The sequence below is a fragment of the Coregonus clupeaformis genome, chromosome 29 (genome assembly GCF_020615455.1).
Source record: "Coregonus clupeaformis isolate EN_2021a chromosome 29, ASM2061545v1, whole genome shotgun sequence".
Lineage (NCBI taxonomy): Eukaryota > Metazoa > Chordata > Actinopteri > Salmoniformes > Salmonidae > Coregonus > Coregonus clupeaformis.
The window spans coordinates 26,433,483-26,451,085 of record NC_059220.1 but is presented as its reverse complement, the minus strand read 5'-3'; the positions used below and the strand labels follow the sequence as shown (position 1 = coordinate 26,451,085).

Below are 17,603 nucleotides of genomic sequence, written 5' to 3'. Positions count from 1 at the left end.
GAGTCTGCTAAAATGTAAATGTAAAAATTATATAGACCTATTAAAATGCCATACACCAACTTGTAGATATATCTATCTATATTTTATTCAAATGTACAAGCGCATAGAAATATTCAATTTAAAACGTGAATATAAAATTTTTACAGTATTGTTGGTATTCATATTTTCCTAGCCATTAGATCATACTAGATATGATTCCACATATTCTGGCCCAGTTTCTAAACTTTACAGTAGCCTGTCTTGAGTCTAGCAATCAAGCTGTTGGCTGTTTTTTTATTGCATAATTTGGAAAATCTACATATTTGACAATTTAGGGATATTTCAATGATAATCCCACCATAGAATTACATATATTCCCACTTACATCAATGCGCAGTCTGAGACTGGTACTGTAGCTGCTCAACAGGCACCTATAAAGGCATCTGCATTTCCTTTGTGTGGGGCTTGATATTTGAACCCATTCTAGCCAATCAGAGCGCACCATGTAGAAGCGCTGCCGTTTGAAAGATAAGAAGAAAAAAATTCAGGGAAGCGTAGTCTGCTAGCAATGTAGCTAGCTAGGGCAATTACGATTAGATAAAAACAAGAGAATAGCCACATGTATTGAAGTAAATACAAGAATATAGATTTTGGCATACTGTACTATAAATGAGCAAGTATAGCTATGAGAATTGTTATTGAGCTAGCTAACTAGCTACACTACAGCAGGCTAGCTAACTGTTAACAGTAGCGAACGTCGGCTAGCCGTCACGAGAATTATAGCGATTCTGCTGGGTCTGGATAGTTGGCACAGCGGTTGTTTTTATTTGATGGTCGACCTAGCTAGTTGCAGGTTAAATGTAGAAGGATTTGGTTTGTTAAATTAACGTTAGATGGATTATTTTGAATGAGAAGAAGAACGTACCCGAAGAGTTGTTTTGATTAAAAGGAAGGGAAGTGCGGACGTGGGATAGTTAGCTAGCTGTTATACTAACGTTAGATTGAAGAAGGATACGCATAGATGATCTGCTAGGTAAATTGGTAGCTGTGTTGAACATTTGAAGAAGGCACAGTGAAAGTCATTGTTAAAGTGAAAGATGAAGATCATTGAAAGAAATGTGATGCGTCTGGCTGTTGTGCAACACCTTCGTGCTGCTTATGGGATAAAGATGAAGAATTGGAACAAAAACAAAGCACACACCAGCTGCAAGTTGACAGTTAACCATTCGGTAAGTCTGTTTTGTTTAGATTGCAAGCTAGATACACACGAGAAACGTGCATAATTTTAGACAGAAGTGTCAAACTTTGGTTGTAAAACTGCCTGGATTAGTCAGCTGGCTAAATTACTTGTTTGTGAACCATCCTGCCTGACTAATTTCCATCGGTCGGTGCACTTTCACCTAGCCCTTGGCTTGATCATGACTCAGTTCCATTACATTACACAAGTCATTGGACGAAGGCGTCTTCTGTAGTTTTTTTTTGTTAAGATCACGGAAGCTCAGTCTGAACATTAACATGCATCGCTTGCGGTACGGTTTTGGAAGAATAAGGACCTTATCTTTCATATCAGCGAGAAATAATAAAAAACAAACACGTTTAAATTGATACACACCTTGTTAGTGTTCCCACACAGCCATATATCCATGTTACATTGCATGTTTATGGAAGACAAGAGGCAACCACCTGTGATAATTAACGTTAGCTACAGTTGAAGTCGAAAGTTTACATACGCTTAGGTTGGAGTCTTTAAAACTCGTTTTTCAACCACTCCACAAATGTCTTGTTAACAAACTATAGTATTTCACTTTCAATTCACTGTATCACAATTCCAGTGGGTCAGAAGTTTACATACACTAAGTTGACTGTGCCTTTTAAACCGCTTGGAAAATTCCAGAACATGATGTCATGGCTTTCGAAGCTTCTGATAGGCTAATTGACATAATTTGAGTCAATTGGAGGTGTACCTGTGGATGTATTTCAAGGCCTACCTTCAAACTCAGTGCCTCTTTGCTTGACATCTTGGGAAAATCAAAAGAAATCAGCCAAGACCTCAGAAAAAATATTATAGACCTCCACAAGTCTGGTTCATCCTTGGGAGCAATTTCCAAACGCCTGAAGGTACCACGTTCATCTGTACAAACAATAGTACGCAAGTATAAACACCATGGCACCACGCAGCCGTCATACCGCTCAGGAAGGAGACGCGTTCTGTATCCTAGAGATTAACGTAGTTTGGTGCGAAAAGTGCAAATCTATCCCAGAACAACAGCAAAGGATCTTGTGAAGATGCTGGAGGAAACCGGTACAAAGTATCTATATCCACAGTAAAACGAGTCCTATATCGACATAACCTGAAAGGCCGCTCAGCAAGGAAGAAGCCACTGCTCCAAAACCGCCATAAAAAAGCCAGACTACGGTTTGCATCTGCACATGGGGACAAATATTGTACTTTTTGAATAGAATAGAACTGTTTGGCCATAGGAAAAAGGGGGGAGCTTGCAAGCCGAAGAACACCATCCCAACCGTGAAGCACGGGGGTGGCAGCATCATGCTGTGGGGGTGCTTTGCTGCAGGAGGGACTGGTGCACTTCACAAAATAGATGGCATCATGAGGAAGGAAAATGATGTGGATATATTGAAGCAACATCTCAAGACATCAGTCAGGAAGTTAAAGCTTGGTCGCAAATGGGTCTTCCAAATGGACAATGACCCCAAGCATACTTCCAAAGTTGTGGCAAAATGGCTTAAAGACAACAAAGTCAAGGTATTGGAGTGGCCATCACAAAGCCCTGACCTCAATCCTATAGAAAATGTGTGGGCAGAACTGAAAAGGCGTGTTCGAGCAAGGAGGCCTACAAACCTGACTCAGTTACACCAGCTCTGTCAGGAGGAATGGGCCAAAATTCACCCAACTTATTGTGGGAAGCTTGTGGAAGGCTACCCGAAACATTTAAAGTTAAACAATTTAAAGGCAATGCTACCAAATACTAGTTGAGTGTATGTAAACTTCTGACCCACTGGGAATGCGATGAAAGAAATAAAATCTGAAATAAATCATTCTCTCTACTATTATTCTGACATTTCACATTCTTAAACTAAAGTGGTGATCCTAACTGACCTAAGACAGGGAATTTTTACTAGGATTAAATGTCAGGAATTGTGAAAAACTGAGTTTAAATGTATTTGGCTAAGGTGTATGTAAACTTCTGACTTCAACTGTATCTAGCATCCTCTGAACACCTGTGTGTAAGCGTACAGTAACTCGGGAAGTGAAGCAGAAGTGTAGTTTTGTTGGATGGAGGCACCCATAGAGGTATGTACAGTATCTCACAAAAGTGAGTACACCCCTCACATTTTTGTAAATATTTGAGTATATCTTTTCATGTGACAACACTGAAGAAATGACACTTTGCTACAATGTAAAGTAGTGAGTGTACAGCTTGTATAACAGTGTACATTTGCTGTCCCCTCAAAATAACTTAACACACAGCCATTCATGTCTAAACCACTGGCAACAAAAGTGAGTACACCCCTAAGTGAAAATGTCCAAATTGGGCCCAATTAGCCATTCCCCCGGTGTCATGTGACTTGTTAGTGTTACAAGGTCTCAGGTGTGAATGGGGAGCAGGTGTGTTAAATTTGGTGGCATCGCTCTCACACTCCCTCATACTGGTCACTGGAAGTTCAACATGGCACCTCATGGAAAAGAACTCTCTGAGGATCTGAAAAAAAGAATTGTTGTTCTACATAAAGATGGCCTGGGCTATAAGAAGATTGCCAAGACCCTGAAACTGAGCTGCAGCACGTTGGCCAAGACCATACAGCGGTTTAACAGCACAGGTTCCACTCAGAACAGGCCTCACCATGGTCGACCGAAGAAGTTGAGTGCACGTGCTCAGCGTCATATCCAGAGGTTGTCTTTGGGAAATAGACGTATGAGTGCTGCCAGCATTGCTGCAGAGGTTGGAGGGGTGGGGGGTCAGCCTGTCAGTGCTCAGACCATACGCTGCACACTGCATCAAATTGGTCAGCATGGCTGTCATCCCAGAAGGAAGCCTTTTCTAAAGATGATGCACAAGAAAGCCCGCAAACAGTTTGCTGAAGACAAGCAGACTAAGGACATGGATAACTGGAACCATGTCCTGTGGTCTGATGAGACCAAGAAACGTATTTGGTTCAGATGGTGTCAAGCGTGTGTGGCGGCAACCAGGTGAGGAGTACAAAGACAAGTGTGTCTTGCCTACAGTCAAGCATGGTGGTGGGAGTGTCATGGTCTGGGGCTGCATGAGTGCTGCCGGCACTGGGGAGCTACAGTTCATTGAGGGAACCATGAATGCCAACATGTACTGTGACATACTGAAGCAGAGCATGATCCCCTTCCTTCGGAGACTGGGCCGCAGGGCAGTATTCCAACATGATAACGACCCCAAACACACCTCCAAGACGACCACTGCCTTGCTAAATAAGCTGAGGGAAAAGGTGATGGACTGGCCAAGCATGTCTCCAGACCTAAACCCTATTGAGCATCTGTGGGGCATCCTCAAACGGAAGGTGGAGGAGTGCAAGGTCTCTAACATCCACCAGCTCCGTGATGTCGTCATGGAGGAGTGGAAGAGGACTCCAGTGGCAACCTGTGAAGCTCTGGTGAACCCCATGCCCAAGAGGGTTAAGGCAATGCTGGAAAATGATGGTGGCCACACAAAATATTGACACTTTGGGCCCAATTTGGACATTTTCACTTAGGGGTGTACTCACTTTTGTTGCCAGCGGTTTAGACATTAATGGCTGTGTGTTATGTTATTTTGAGGGGACAGCAAATTTACACTGTTATACAAGCTGTACACTCACTACTTTACATTGTAGCAAAGTGTCATTTCAAATCAAATAAAATTTTATTGGCCACATGCGCCGAATACAACAGGTGCAGACATTACAGTGAAATGCTTACTTACAGCCCTTAACCAACAGTGCATTTATTTTTAATAAAAAAGTAGAATAAAACAGCAAAAAAGTGTTGAGAAAAAAAGAGCAGAAGTAAAATATAATAACAGTAGGGAGGCTATATATACAGGGGGGTACCGGTGCGGGGGCACCGGCTAGTTGAAGTAATATGTACATGTGGGTAGAGCTAACGTGACTATGCATAAATAATTAAGAGTAGCAGCAGCGTAAAAAGATGGGGTGGGGGGGCAGTGCAAATAGTCCGGGTAGCCATGATTAGCTGTTCAGGAGTCTTGTGGCTTGGGGGTAGAAGCTGTTGAGAAGTCTTTTGGACCTAGACTTGGCACTCCGGTACCGCTTGCCGTGCGGTAGCAGAGAGAACAGTCTATGACTAGGGTGGCTGTAGTTACTGACAATTTTGAGGGCCTTCCTCTGACACCGCCTGGTATAGAGGTCCTGGATGGCAGGAAGCTTGGCCCCAGTGATGTACTGGGCCGTACGCACTACCCTCTGTAGTGCCTTGCGGTCGGAGGCCAAGGAGTTGCCATACCAGGCGGTGATGCATCCAGTAAGGATGCTCTCGATGGTGCAGCTGTATAATTTTTTTGAGGATCTGAGGACCCATGCCAAATCTTTTCAGTCTCCTGAGGGGGAATAGGCTTTGTCGTGCCCTCTTCACAACTGTCTTGGTGTGTTTGGACCATGATAGTTCGTTGGTGATGTGGACACCAAGGAACTTGAAGCTCTCAACCTGTTCCACTACAGCCCCGTCGATGAGAATGGGGGCGTGCTCAGTCCTCTTTTTTTTTTCCTGTAGTCCACAATCATCTCCATTGTCTTGGTCACGTTGAGGGAGAGGTTGTTATCCTGGCACCACATGGCCAGGTCTCTGACCTCCTCCCTATAGGCTGTCTCATCGTTGTCGGTGATCAGGCCTACCACTGTTGTGTCGTCGGAAAACGTAATGATGGTGTTGGAGTCGTGCCTGGCCATGCAGTCATGGGTGAACAGAGATTACAGGAGGGGACTGAGCACGCACCCCTGAGGGGCCCCCGTGTTGAGGATCAGTGTGGCAGATGTGTTGTTACCTACCCTTACCACCTGGGGGCGGCCCGTCAGGAAGTCCAGGATCCAGTTGCAGAGGGAGGTGTTTGGTCCCAGGATCCTTAGCTTAGTGATGAGCTTTGAGGGCACTATGGTGTTGAATGCTGAGCTGTAGTCAATGAATAGCATTCTCACGTAGGTGTTCCTCTTGTCCAGGTGGGAAATGGCAGTGTGGAGTGCAATAGAGATTGCATCATCTGTGGATCTGTTGGGGGCGGTATGCAAATTGGAGTGGGTCTAGGGTTTCTGGGATAATGGTGTTGATGTGAGCCATGACCAGCCTTTCAAAGCACTTCATGGCTACAGACGTCAGTGCTACGGGTCGGTAGTCATTTAGGCAGGTTATCTTAGAGTCCTTGGGCACGGGGACTATGGTGGTCTGTTTGAAACATGTTGGTATTACAGACTCAGTCAGGGACATGTTGAAAATGTCAGTGAAGACACTTGCCAGTTGGTCAGCACATGCTCGGAGTACACGTCCTGGTAATCCGTCTGGCCCTGCAGCCTTGTGAATGTTGACCTGCTTAAAAGTCTTACTCACATCGGCTACGGAGAGCGTGATCACATAGTCATCCGTAACAGCTGGTGCTCTCATGCATGCTTCAGTGTTGCTTGCCTCAAAGCGAGCAGAGAAGTGGTTGAGCTCGTCTGGAAGTCTTGTGACACTGGGCAGCTCGCGGCTGTGCTTCCCTTTGTAGTCTGTAATAGTTTAAGCCCTGCCACATCCGACGAGCGTCAGAGCCGGTCTTTCTTCAGTGTTGTCACATGGAAAGATATACTCAAATATCTACAAAAATGTGAGGGGTGTTCTTACTTTTGTGAGATACTGTATCTGTGCAAAACTGCTACAGTATCTTATTTATTTAAAAATTATTCCACGCTGATGAAAGATAAGGGCCATATGTTTCGAAAGCCATATTGCTATCGATGATTATTGACTCTAAAAGTTCAAACACAGCTTCCGGATTGTAGTTCATGTGAGGCAGTAGTGGGCGAAGCTAATGGCTGAGAACTGTACGGAGAAGGCAGAATGCTGCCTAGAATATTCAAGAGCTAACTTTTACCCAGCCCCATTTGTTAAGCCTGTCATTGTAATTGACTTTCATTGTTGGATTAATGTTAGTCTGTCTGCTAGCCCAAGATGTACTCTTAAGGAGCGTAATGTTACTATTAATCATTAAGGTCCAAGGACCTTATGTTATTTTCAGAGGTAGACTGACTCTGGCAGCCAAATACTCAATATAAACGTGAATCGATTCTCAATTGCGATCGGGTTCTAGAAACATAAAGCCCTTTACTTTCATATCATGGCCGCGTTGGAACACTAACCCTATACATGTATCAATTTAATGGTTTGGGAAATGATTTCTCGCTGATATGGAAGATAAGGTCCTTATGCTCCCAAAACCGTACCGCAATGCAATGCGTGTTAATGTTCATACCGAGCATCGAGGCTCTTAACAAAAGGACCCCGTACAGAAGATGCCTTCGTCCAATGACTCTTATGTGTAATGTAATGGAACTGCATGTCATGATCAAGGTCTAGTCTGTCAACCAGAAGTGAGTTGGAGGTTCACTCCCCAACAAGTAATGTTTTTAAGGGGTGGGCTAGCCATACTAGCTAGCTATCTATGATGAATGTATGTTGCTAGCTAAGTGAATTGTTCCTTGTTGTAAATGATTCAAATACATGACAATAGAAGACACATTTGGGGCTGTCTGCCCCGTGTTATGACAAATTCCTAAAAAGGCATTCATATTAGCACAGACTGTTTTATTGAGCTTGGTGATGAGATAGTGGTACAAGGAATGCTCGCTTTGGCAGGTAGACCCATTTTGATTTAAGGCAATTGGTTTTGTCCATTTAACTCTTACATTCTCTCAAATGTACTGGCAGGAAATCTACTAAATAAAAGGCACAGGACTGTAGTAGGCTATAGGCTGTTGTTTTTCAAAAGCACATTGAAGCACTTGTTTTCTAGTCTCTCCCTCTAAAATACTTAGAGAAATGTTTGGCACTTGGCAGGCACAACATACAGCTAGCTTATATTTGATCAGGTGATGAGTTTTAAACTACTGCCTTGGGCAGTGGAATGCGTAACGTTCTAAACCAGTTGTCATAGCCTGCTGCTGGAAAAGGACGATTAACATGTAAAGACTTGAGTGCCTTTTCACATATATTTATGTGGTGTGGTTTGATTGATGGGATATCAAATCAAAGGTTATTAGTGAGCTAGGCCGATATAGGAGGATTAAACCAGCGGCCGTGCAAAGCCTTCTTTATTGAAATCAAACATGAAGTGGAAATAAGGACTTTTGTTTTTCCAGGTGAAAGTGTTTGGTGTACCGCTGGAGAGCCTTCCGCAGTACAATGTGGAGAATGGGAGTGTACCATGGTAAGATAAACACCTGTCTTAGATGGTCTAGCTATCTAACTCAATATTTTGTTGTCCTCTATTTGCGCGTATTCTGCCTATTATTTGTCCTTTTCAAGGTCTAATGTTTCTCCCATCCCCTTGCTCTCCCAGCTTTCTCATGGATGCGTGCACAAGTCTGCTAGAGCATGTGGATACAGAGGGCTTGTTCAGAAAGTCTGGTTCCATTGTCCGCCTGAAAGCACTCCGGGTGAGTGATGGCTGGAGGTTGACCCTGCTGGAGTTTTTTTATTTTATTTTTTATTTCACAGTTGACCTTTGACCTGGCTGCTGGAATAGTTTAACACAAGGCATCATTGTTTGTTTTGTCTCTGTAGGCGAAGTTGGATAAGGAGTGCCTGTCCGCTGCCCTGCCGTGTGATGTTGCTGGCCTGGTCAAGCAGTTCTTCAGGGAGCTACCAGATCCTGTCCTGCCCACAGAGCTGCATGATGCCTTCCTCAAGGCCCAGCAGCTGCCCACAGAGGAAGAGAGGACCTCTGCCACCCTGCTGCTGTCCTGTGTACTGCCTGACAGAAACATGAGCATCCTACATTATTTCTTTGGCTTCCTCCACAAAGTCTCTCAGAGGTACGATTTCACAAGTTTATGTCTCGTAATTAAATAGTATATCTGTACCAGTTCGGACTTGGTCAATCATTCTTTCTCACCCTGGTTTTGCTTTGTCTCAGGAGTGCTGTGAATAAGATGGACAGCAGTAACCTGTCTGTGATACTGGCTCCCAACCTTCTGCACGCTGGAGACGGGGCAGACAAGATGAACGCCAGCACAGAGAAACGCCTCAAGCAACAGGCAGCCGTGGTCCACTGCCTTATAGAACACGCTCTGGATTTCGGTAACAGTTCAAGCTTTGTTATTGTAGTTTCATCAATCAACTGGGGATTAAAAGTTAATGTCCATAGCTCACAGTTTCGAAATGTGTCTCTGTGTGTTAGGTGTGGTACCTCAGTACATCATGGAGAAGATTCCAGCCATGCTGGGCTGCGAGGCTGGTGTTCTCTCCCCTACTCTAGATGGACTAGACGAGTTAGACACAAACTCTGGGGCCAAGAGGAGACACAGGCGCAGTTTAGGAGGTAAGATACCATGGAAAAACTGGGCAGGATATTGCCTGGTGTAGAATTAATTTATTCTGTATAGCATTTGGTCATTGAAAATATCCGATGTTGTAGGCTTATCGCTTTCTCAGTAAAGCTCCACTGAATTTCAAAATCTGGAATATTTTTTGTCTCGCATTTCAGATATGGTCAATGGAGCTCGGAATAAGTTAAAAACAAATAGAACACCCACAAATACTCCCCAGTCAGACGGATATGGTAGGTATCTATTCAGGTTAGGTCACGCCTCCTGCTGTCAAATGAGAGCGTCAATGCCTCATAGCTCTGACACATATTAATCTCATCCAACTTATAACAAGGAATCAGCTACTTGACTTTCACAGAAATGCGCTTAAACTCTTAATAAACTCTTAATTTAAATTTGATCTCAGATTGTTTTCATTTGCTCATACAGTGGGGGGAAAAAGTATTTAGTCAGCCACCAATTGTGCAAGTTCTCCCACTTAAAAATATGAGAGAGGCCTGTAATTTTCATCATAGGTACACGTCAACTATGACAGACAAAATGAGAAAACATTTTCCAGAAAATCACATTGTAGGATTTTTAATTAATTAATTTGCTAATTATGTTGGAAAATAAGTATTTGGTCAATAACAAAAGTTTCTCAATACTTTGTTATATACCCTTTGTCGGCAATGACACAGGTCAAACGTTTTCTGTAAGTCTTCACAAGGTTTTCACACACTGTTGCTGGTATTTTGGCCCATTCCTCCATGTAGATCTCCTCTAGAGCAGTGATGTTTTGGGGCTGTCGCTGGGCAACACGGACTTTCAACTCCCTCCAAAGATTTTCTATGGGGTTAGATCTGGAGACTGGCTAGGCCTCTCCAGGACCTTGAAATGCTTCTTACGAAGCCACTCCTTCGTTGCCCGGGCGGTGTGTTTGGGATTATTGTCATGCTGAAAGACCCAGCCACGTTTCATCTTCAATGCCCTTGCTGGTGGAAGGAGGTTTTCACTCAAAATCTCACGATACATGGCCCCATTCATTCTTTCCTTTACACCGGATCAGTCGTCCTGGTCCCTTTGCAGAAAAACAGCCCCAAAGCATGATGTTTCCACCCCCATGCTTCACAGTAGGTATGGTGTTCTTTGGATGCAACTCAGCATTCTTTGTCCTCCAAACACGACGAGTTGAGTTTTTACCAAAAAGTTATATTTTGGTTTCATCTGACCATATGACATTCTCCCAATCCTCTTCTGGATCATCCAAATGCACTCTAGCAAACTTCAGACAGGCCTGGACATGTACTGGCTTAAGCAGGGGAACACGTCTGGCACTGCAGGATTTGAGTCCCTGGCGGCGTAGTGTGTTACTGATGGTAGGCTTTGTTACTTTGGTCCCAGCTCTCTGCAGGTCATTCACTAGGTCCCCCTGTGTGGTTCTGGGATTTTTGCTCACCGTTCTTGTGATCATTTTGACCCCACGGGGTGAGATCTTGCGTGGAGCCCCAGATCGAGGGAGATTATCAGTGGTCTTGTATGTCTTCCATTTCCTAATAATTGCTCCCACAGTTGATTTCTTCAAACCAAGCTGCTTACCTATTGCAAATTCAAACTTCCCAGCCTGGTGCAGGTCTACAATTTTGTTTCTGGTGTCCTTTGACAGCTCTTTGGTCTTGGCCATAGTGGAGTTTGGAGTGTGACTGTTTGAGGTTGTGGACAGGTGTATTTTATACTGATAACAAGTTCAAACAGGTGCCATTAATACAGGTAACGAGTGGAGGACAGAGGAGCCTCTTAAAGAAGAAGTTACAGGTCTGTGAGAGCCAGAAATCGTGGTTGTTTGTAGGTGACCAAATGCTTATTTTCCACCATAATTTGCAAATAAATCCATTAAAAATCCTACAATGTGATTTTCTGGAGAAAAAAATTCTCAATTTGTCTGTCATAGTTGACGTGTACCTATGATGAAAATTACAGGCCTCTCTCATCTTTTTAAGTGGGAGAACTTGCCCAATTGGTGGCTGACTAAATACTTTTTTCCCCCACTGTATGTAGTGAATGACTAGCGACGCTGTCTTGTTAGCATTTTATTTCTATTATTACGTTAAATGATTTGATGCCTGCCCAAATTGTCTTGCCTACTCTTTGCCTGGGTGCTTGTCATTGGCTTTAATATTCTCCATCAATGCAAATCCAGAATCCTCACAAATTATTTCAGCTGACTCAGTTCTGAATAGGTTTTAGTGGGAGACTTGGGGAACCTAAACCTAAATTCACTCATGATTTTTCCCAGTTTTTTCTTCTTCAACTCCTGTGATAATTACTCCCAACTCCAAGAGAAAACTTCCTTTGGAATCTGGTCAAAGTTATGGCTCCAGCAAGAAACGGAGATCCATCAAAAAGAACCTTGGTTTAGAGTTACTACCGAATGCTCTGTTCGGTGGAAGTTCTACTCCTGGACCAGGTAACAAGGCCCTATATAATCAAAACGGGTGACAACATTTTTTTATACAGACAAAAAAAGAGTTGTGTGCTGAGTGTGTTCCTCTTTGTTCCTGTTGTTCAGGTTACCTGGACCCCAGTGCCTCAGATTCCCTGAACTCCTCCCAGAATGCGTTGTCCTCAGTTGGGAGGTCCAGCAGGCAGTCTGCCAGCTCTGCAAGGAGAAAGAGCAAACGACTAAGTCACCGGCATGTTGTCAACAGGTACATACACTACCGGTCAAAAGTTTTAGAACACCTACTCATTCAAGGGTTTTTCTTTATTTTTTATTATTTTCTACATTGTTGAATACATCACTTTTCTCTCTGTTGCATCGGAGGAGAGGCCTTCTTGAATATTTGTATGTAATTATGTATAATATGTCTAACTTGACAATGGTTGAAACGGTATGCTCACATGTTCTTGTCTGTTTTTCAGAGTGGAGTCGGGGAAGGCTGGTTGCTTCTCTCCCAAGGTCACCAAGAAAGAAAACGTTTGCAAGTCCCTGCGCCTTCGCTTCAGCCTGGGCAAGAGCAGCAGAGACCCTGTAAGTTCAGATACCCATGTATGACATGCTGATTATCTGCTCCTCAAATTGGAGGGAAAGACTGCTCTCAATCCCAGCCTTGATGACCCCCCTTAGCCTATTGACTTGAATTGTATTAATCAAAGATTAATAATTTACAGTTATGCATTAGGGTGCAATTGTAAGGTACAATTTAGCACAGAAGCACTTTCTTATTTCTAATATTTTTATGTTGTATTTTTGGCTTTAATCTTTGGATTAACTACTTACATTTTGTCTGTCGATTTTATGGCAATTTGGGCATGTTCATGTTTACTTTCAATAATGCTTGCTGGGTTAATAAATTGAACGAAGCTCATTTAAGAGATTATGAATTTTTAATTTTTCCTTTAAATCAAACATTCTTGTTTTCAAGATGAGAATTCCGTTATTTCTGCATGACTGTTCTGTAACATTTGAAGGAATGTTTATACTAATAAACTAGTGAACCAAGATCTTTATATCCTCAATTCTAGGATATTAAATATTATTTTAGATTTGTGAAATCTAACATTTAAGACTTAAAACATTTTAATATATTAACCAAATATTATGTTAACATAAACTAAACTGTAACCTGGTTTGGGTACGACAGTAATTTTATAATGCGTCATACTGATGTATATTTGCAATTTAATAAAACAACATTGACCAACACATTTCTTCTGAGTAACTTTTTGCCATACTCCAAAGACCCTCAAATTACAATCCATCAGATTGTCATATAACTAAACAAGGTTCTAGTGCACGGCTACATTTATATGCTTTACTAAAAAGTAGACGCTTCCATCCCAACAATGTCATTTCTCATTCCATGCTGGTGATTCAGAAAGAGGGTTCAGAGTCCATTGGTTGGCGACTTGCCACTCAAGAGAGCACCACCGGTTTTCGTTTCACCAAAGAAACCGAATTTAGCCTGGCTGTATTGCGAAACAAGAGCTCGTCGAATGGTGAGTACCTTTTTTAAAACCTAACTTTTCTAAATGTACTTTCATAATTAATGTGCTAAGAGCTAAACTAATGCATGAAATGGATCAGTGTTTGTTATGTGTTGTCCCTTGGTGGAAGCGATGTCTGCTACTGCCCCCCCATTGTGCTCCACAGGCTCCGAGTTCTACAGTAAGTCAGAGGACAACTTGCTGACCCCCCAGTGTGATGACGGCAGTGCCCTCCGGACATCCTGTAGCGGGGAGACCCCTGATGAGGGTCTTGTCTTGAGCGGGGGCTCCTTCACCGACACCCCCATGAACATGTGTCTGAAGAACAACTACTACTCTGAGCCTGCCATCGTGGTGGCTAAACCCCCCATGGTGGCCAGCTTCCCCAAGAAGCTGTGCTGTGCCTCCAGAGCTGAGAGCCTGGAGAGTGAGGGTTTGTTCAGCGAGTCCCAGACCTTGACCAGGCCCACCTTGCTCAAGATCAAAGGAGCCTTCACTGAGTCAGGCAGCGATCTGGAGGCAGTCTCGAGAGACCACAGCGCCCCCTCAGGAGAGGTCAAGCCATCACAGCCTGAGAACACTCAAACAGATTCAACTCCTTCTGAATCTTCAACACTCAAGGGTGCGTCACCAAACAAAGAGAGTTTTAGCATGCCAACACCTCAGAGGCGTCTGGCTGATGATCAGAACATCACATTTGGTCAGATCGCGTTTGTTCCTCTTTCTCCCTTGTCTATAGACAGCGCCCTGTTTGAAGTGGGAGGGTGTGGCAGTCTGTCAGAGAAGGCCTGTGACCGGTCGCTGTGTGCTGGTGACAGCGGTGACAGATCTGTGGAGGCAGAGACTGTGGCTGAGCAGGTGTACTGTAGTAGGCTGATCGATTCCCTGGACATCCAGAGCCCTACTCACTTCACACGCAGCATCGCTGCTGGGGTCCAGTCCACTCCATACAGAGCTTCCGGGCTGGAGTACTTTCAGGAGCTCAACACCCCTCTTCCCCCCATGGGTACAGTATCTGTAATGGTACATGATGATGAGTCTGTGGCATCCCCAGAGCCCAGTACCCACCCCCAGAGGCAGGAGAATCAGCAGGTGGAGCAGCCCTCCCCAGGCACCCTGGAGGCCCGCAGGGTAAGGGTGGCAGACCATATCCAGCGCTTCAACAAGCTCATCCTATATTCACCCAAATCACAGGCCAAAGCAGTCAGGTCCCCCCTCAAGTTCCAGCGTACCCCTGTGCGCCAGTCTGTCCGCAGGATCAACTCTCTGCTGGTGGACAGGAGGCCTGCACTGGCTGGGAACGCCTCCAGACGGGGCCAGGACACCCCCACCCCTGTAGGGAAGGCTGTCAGCCTGGAGAGTGGCCTGTCTGCTGGGGCTCAGCCCCAGCCTCACCAGTGCCAGGCAGACAACCATGGAGGCCCCACAAATGACAAGGGCCGCTCCACAAAAACCTGCCCTCCTCCGGTCCCACCCAAGAAGCCAGCCAGCGTAATCCGCAAACCCAGGAGTTGCGCTCTGGGTGACGTGACCAACAAGGTACAACCTAAGGCCAAAGGTGACACACCCGTTAAGAACAGTCTAGGAGTTGAAGGTCAGAAGTCTGTGGTGCAGCAGGTGGCTGAGAAGGATGTGTGTTGCTACAGAGGCTCCCCCAGGAACCCCCTCAACGATGGTAGACTGCTGTCAGCCACCAAGCCCATAGACCTCTAGTCAAGTAGAACGTCCCGTTTACCATGCAGGTCTCCCTATCTGGACATAGGCTGTCACTGTATTACTTCAAAACATTCCCTTCTATGTTTTCAGGGGTTTAAATTATTTTAATTTCTAGTTGCTGTTCTCCGTGAGTTGTTTGGGGCGACTGATCTGATGTATGTCAACTTTTTTTTACTCTATTGTTGGTAAAAGTTTTGCAAATGCATATCAGTGTAAAGGAATGAGTGTGTTTGTAGTCTGTTAGACTAGTGTGAAAGCCAAATGCTGAACGGTTGGTTGTATGGCAGGAAGTTTCTAGATTTTATACTTGCTTTTATTTATCTTTTCATTGAGTTCGTCATTTGGTAAAGATCTACGAAGGAAACTATTTCCCCCCCCCAAAAAAAACATTTAAATGTATTTTCTTTTTAAAAAACTGCTTTGGATTAAACATGTGAACCGATCAAGGCACCTTTTTAGGGGAATGTATTAATAAAACCTTTCAAGCAGTATTGATTTAATTCACCTCTGCATTTGCAGTCCTACAATTTCCAATCTCTTCAGAAGTAGTGCATTACCATGAATTTTTGATAAATAGAAAATAAATCAAAACATTCAGAACACTTAGTTTTTTTCTTGGGAACAATTCATAATACTGTATGCATTTGTCTGCACAAATGCTGAAATAGTACATGTTATTATAATATAAGGAAACAACACCTCGACATCACTACTGGTACTTACAGCTTCATTCCACAAGGGGGTGTACTAAAATCACTTGTTGGGGAAGCTGCAATGTAGCAGAAGTACTGTATGTAATTTGACACTACTCAGTGGCGAACCTTGACTATAGGGCCTAGGACTTCAGAGGGACAAAAAATCTTATGTATCAAATCAATTAAATAACATTACTTAATACTCCCAACATATCTTCTGTATTCGGACCGTTCTAGTGAAGGAGGAGCAATGCTTTTTGATGACATTATGAATTAATCAAACAGGCCTGGCCGTGCTTCGGGCTGCTGCACACACAGAGACAGAACCGGCATGGACACAATGCAACCAGCAAAACAAAAAACACTGTTTACACAACCTATGGTAGCCTAACAACTATCACACCATCACCAATAGGCGACAACAACAGTGTCAGATCAAAGGTGACTCGTGGTGCTGAAAGGACATTGACCTTAATACCTGTGCACTCCATGGCACGGAAGGAGAGACCATTTTCGGCAACAACAAAATAAGACTGCTGATAGGGTGACAGCATCACACACAGTATCAAATAATGTTAAAGAATATGCAGCCAATTTACTCCCCATGAAATCATAACAAAAAAGCACAATCATTTAATTTCCAAAATGAAATTAACAAACCAGCTATCACTTCCCATTGCAAATATATTTTTATAATGTTATTCCCAATAACTGGTGATCTAAAGTTTAAATGCAACAATGTTTCACAGTCATTATTTTCAAATAGATAGCTAACAGCAAGTGAGCTGCAACAAAAAACATTGCCACTCACCATGTGATGATTTGTAAAGTAAGTTTGAAAGTTAATCTTGAAAAGGGTGATGCTAACAAATTTGCAACATCCACCTTGAAGTTGATAACAGCCACTGCAGCTGCCGTCGCCATTGTCACACTACTACAACACAAGCTAGCTAACACTGACCACATTTACATGCACACCAATATCCCGTTATTATTCATGATACTCAATTATTCTGTTTTTGAGTTGATGCATTTAAACACCATATCCCATTTACAGTAACCCGAAAAGGCTTGTATCCCGGTTATGAGAAACCCGGATAAGACGCCTGGGATATGCTGATCTTAGAAGGGATACTGTGGCATGTAAACATCTTATCCCGTTTACTGTTTTTGTCTGCACAGACTCAATTTCAAATATAATGGGTGTTGTGTGATGTTTTCATCTGATTGTCAAACAAATCACTTCAAAAAGTAGGCTACCTGTGCAATTAGATCCACCATAATGCCATAACAATTAATTTAGCTGATACTCCGTACTGGACCATATAGCCTACTGGCTACTTTCACCCTTAATTTAGACAAGTTTCTGCCAGGCCCAGCCAATCAATTAATCAGTGTCCATATTTGAGTTACTATACCATTTAACCCAAATGAACTTAAATGAGGAATATTCTGTTTATTCATGGTTACAGGGATACTCGCGAAAGGGATATCAAAGGTGCATGTAAACAGCTTATCCCAAATAAGACCTTTAAAGCCAATTCATGCATGATCCGAAAATGTGGTCGGTGGCTCCATATGGAGGGTGTGATGCAATTGCGGAGCCTCCGGAGGCTTGCAGAGGCCAAATTTAGCTCCGCACCGCATCGGTGTGCCTCCCAAATTTTGTAACAATGCAGAGGGCTC

At 43.5% G+C, this 17,603-nt stretch overlaps 1 protein-coding gene across 2 annotated transcripts; it reads left to right on the top strand.

The window, feature by feature from the left end:
* Window positions 1–478: 478 nt before the first annotated feature.
* LOC121544944 (rho GTPase-activating protein 11A) lies at window positions 479–15,713 on the top strand. 2 transcript variants are annotated; one of them, XM_041855210.2, is made up of 13 exons: window positions 479–1,208; window positions 8,353–8,420; window positions 8,553–8,649; window positions 8,777–9,027; window positions 9,129–9,292; window positions 9,393–9,533; window positions 9,699–9,773; window positions 11,816–11,986; window positions 12,089–12,227; window positions 12,442–12,550; window positions 13,398–13,518; window positions 13,673–14,128; window positions 14,246–15,713. In XM_041855210.2, the coding sequence occupies exons 1-13, from the start codon at window positions 1,077–1,079 to the stop codon at window positions 15,217–15,219; spliced, it is 2,898 nt and encodes a 965-aa protein (XP_041711144.1). In that variant the 5' UTR covers window positions 479–1,076; the 3' UTR covers window positions 15,220–15,713. The 2 variants fall into 2 exon arrangements, with proteins under 2 accessions (XP_041711144.1, XP_041711143.1); XM_041855209.2 differs by having other exon boundaries at window positions 13,673–15,713.
* The last annotated feature ends 1,890 nt before the right edge of the window (window positions 15,714–17,603 follow it).

Bases quoted from the DNA above. Each gene is read 5' to 3' on its own strand.
- LOC121544944 (XM_041855209.2), top strand. From the start codon at position 1,077: ATGAAGATCATTGAAAGAAATGTGATGCGTCTGGCTGTTGTGCAACAC. The intron at 1,209-8,352 runs GTAAGTCTGTTT...TTGTTTTTCCAG, and splicing joins AGTTGACAGTTAACCATTCG to GTGAAAGTGTTTGGTGTACC. The intron at 9,534-9,698 runs GTAAGATACCAT...CTCGCATTTCAG, and splicing joins ACACAGGCGCAGTTTAGGAG to ATATGGTCAATGGAGCTCGG.